At 41.1% G+C, this 3,194-nt stretch overlaps 1 protein-coding gene across 1 annotated transcript in view; it reads left to right on the top strand.

The window, feature by feature from the left end:
- The window catches only part of EIF2S1 (eukaryotic translation initiation factor 2 subunit alpha), a 21,366-nt gene that overhangs the window by 14,910 nt on the left and 3,262 nt on the right, over positions 1-3,194 (top strand). The window contains exon 5 of the mRNA XM_004699007.2: positions 1,351-1,457. Within this exon, the coding sequence (XP_004699064.1) occupies positions 1,351-1,457 (107 nt within the window). The remainder of the gene's footprint in view (positions 1-1,350; positions 1,458-3,194) is intronic.

Below are 3,194 nucleotides of genomic sequence, written 5' to 3'. Positions count from 1 at the left end.
TTTATTTTTCCAATCCGTAGCACCCTTACAGGACAGAGTAAAATTTCCCATCCGAGACTAACTACAGAAATGGAAAGCGTCATGTTTCTTCCTCAGAGCACCTGGTGGTTTTGAATTGCTGGCCTTGGAATTAGCACCTCAATATATACCAGAGCTCCTGTAGAGTCATGAGTTAGAACCCCACAATGGCAGTGACTGTGGTTTTTGAGTTTTTAAATTAAGTTTTGCCAAATCACTGTCCAAATTGATTCCACAGTTTATACTCTTCGGCAGTCAAATGTTCTGAGCTCCTCGAGTACTTGCCATCATTTGTATAGGTCTGCAGTGTTTGTAGCATGACCATGAGAATGGCATCTTTGATTGGCATTTTCCTGACTCTCAGGGTGGTTAGCGTCTTTGCATATCTGTGTCGACCCTTTGTGTTTCCTCTGTTCATCTCATCAGCCCACTTGTGCTGGTCTGCCTTATTGTTGCTCTCTCTGCACATCATTATGAGCAGAGTAAATGCCACCCCACCCAGTTCTTTTTGGCTCGTCTTTCCTTAACCAGACCCCATGCTTTTCAGCCTGGTGCTTGCTCATGCGCTCCCTTTTTCATACATCACAACTGTCTTAAAATTGTTTGTAAGAAAGTAAAAATCTTACCGTTGTTTCTAGCCATGTCTGTTTTGTTCCTGCATCCCCCACCCGTTAGTTCTTTCAGCACCCAGGAGGCACTGTGCTCTGACCTGGGAACCCAGCTGTATATAAGACCCTGGCTCTTGGTGCTTTGGAGGGTCTGAGGGTCTATGAGAGCGCTTCCTCCATGAAGCCCTCACTCACTACCTGGAGAGTGATCTCTTCCTCTCCACTCTCTAGGATGCATTTCCCCCCCGCCCCCAGTTTTTTGTTTTCTCAGTATTCTAGTTCTTTTAAAACTAGATTATAAGTTCTTTGAACGAGGGATTGCTAATGACTAGGGATTAGCTAATGCTCAATTATAGTGGAAGGTCTTAAGGACGTAAATACATTTCAATTTCCTCATTTTAACCAGTGCTCTTTTAAAGAACTGTTTAATAATAACCAAGATTCATCGATTGTTTTCTATTTGTCATAAACCTTGAAATGCCTTACTAGAATTTTATCATTTGATACTCATCGCAGTCCTGTGAGTGATGTTATCCCATTTTACACACTGCAAAGCCATGGTTTAGAAAGACCCTAAAACAGACACATTTAAGTGCAGTGAAGATCTGAGCATGAATTCTAATACTGTGCTTGGCTCTTAACCATTATTCTCTGGTAGTATGTGCAGTTTTACAATTACCAGTAATCTAACCTGGACCTTTTGTTTTATGCTTGTTTTAACCAGAGACCCAGCTATTTTGGATAGTTTAGATTTGAATGAAAATGAACGGCGAGTACTCATTGACAATATCAATAGGCGTTTGACTCCACAGGCTGTTAAAATCCGAGCAGGTAAATAGTAATGATTTATAAAATATTTTGTATGTAACCCCCCAATATTTTTAGCTCTAAAATTTAAACGATGTGCCTTATCAGAGACTGCATGCTGCATTAACTCTGTATATGTTTCCAAATGTCTTTTTCTTAACAAGAAAAGTTTAGAGAAATTATATTTTTCTACCGAATCAGCTTAAAATGTATGTTAGCACAAATTAGTAATGACATGCGAGGGGTACCCATTAAAAAAGGCTCCACTGGGTGGAGCTTTTGCAGTACACATTTTTCCTGTTAGGCGAGCATTGAGCAACTCGTTCTGAGTTAATGCACCCAGTGGCATCGCCATCGCCTGGGAAGGCTTTCTCGTCACAGTGATTTTTTTTTTTTTTTTCCCGTGAAAGCAGCTTTGCTCATACCTCATTTTTTGTGATGGCCAATTTAAGAGAACAGCATTGGGCTGTGAAATTTTGTTTTCTGCTCAGGGAAAATGCCGCAGAAACTTGTGGTGAACACAGCTTACAAGGACAGTGCTGTGGGAATAACTCAAGTGTATGAGTGGTTTTCTCATTTCAAAAATGGTGAAATGTTGATTGTTGACAAACCTCATTCTGGATGTCCGTCAACTTGATAGCATAACTGTGTGCAACAAAAGAGGACTGATTTGTGGCAGACGGGACTGGCTTTGCCACCACGACAGTACACCTGCTCAGACAGCCTTCTCAGTGCGCCAGTTTGTTTGCACAAAATACAGCATGCCTCTCTCGCCTGACGTACCTTACTTACCTGACCTGGCTCCTACAACCTTTTTGTTTCCAAAAATGAAGGACATGAAAGGACAGGGCTATGACTACATAGAAGAGGTGAAGAAAGAATGAGGAGGGAGGTGCTGTCAGCCATCCAAACAGATGAGTTTGAAAAATGTGTCCAAAAATGGGATCACATATTTGCCATATGTACTAAGTATAATGAAGAGTACTCTGAAGGTGATAGTTGGTTTTTTGTTTATTTTTTTAAATTAAATACATCGCTTTGGAGTACCCCCCCTTGTTTAAAAATTTTTTCTTAGTCATTGTTTCTGTTACAACACTGTGCTGGTGGACGACTCGAGGGCCCCAACCTGCTCTCCACAGCCTGATAACCGCCACCAGCACCCACTCCCTCGTGCAGTTTAACTGACTTGTAAGGTAAACACTTCTAAGAAAGGCCATGGCGTTTTCATCTGTTTAGTGAATCTTTTAAAATAATTCTAACAGTATAGCAGGATTCTTGAATGTCTCTGGAATAAACCATTGATGGTTGGGATATTTCTCTGTGAAACATTTTCCTTTATACATTTACGTATCGTTTGCTGTTTACGAAGATAGAATCGTAGCATGTAGAGTTTTCTCCAACTGCTTGTTTTCCACTCAGTTCCATGGGTATCCTTCCATGCAAAATACAAGTCTTAGTCTTTTTAATGGCTGGCGGTATTCCACAGCACAGACAACCCTATTAAAAACCAGTCCCCTCTGGAAGAACAGTTCACATGTGCTCTCCCTCCCTTCTTTTTTTCACTGGTGAAAACACGGCATAAGCAGCCTTAACTGCCGCGTTGTCTCAGATAAATTTCTAGCAGAATTGCTGGCTTAATGGGATATGCGTGTTTGTGATGGGAGTAGATGGACAGTGACAGTTCTAAATCATTTTGGGTACTCTCTTTGTTCTTCCTTAACCACACAACCCCATCTCCGTTTTACAAATAGAAACTGAGGC

The sequence above is a fragment of the Echinops telfairi genome, unplaced genomic scaffold, assembly GCF_000313985.2.
Source record: "Echinops telfairi isolate 266 unplaced genomic scaffold, ASM31398v2 ScPeMD7_18;HRSCAF=68, whole genome shotgun sequence".
Lineage (NCBI taxonomy): Eukaryota > Metazoa > Chordata > Mammalia > Afrosoricida > Tenrecidae > Echinops > Echinops telfairi.
This window is presented reverse-complemented; position numbering and strand designations above follow the sequence as displayed.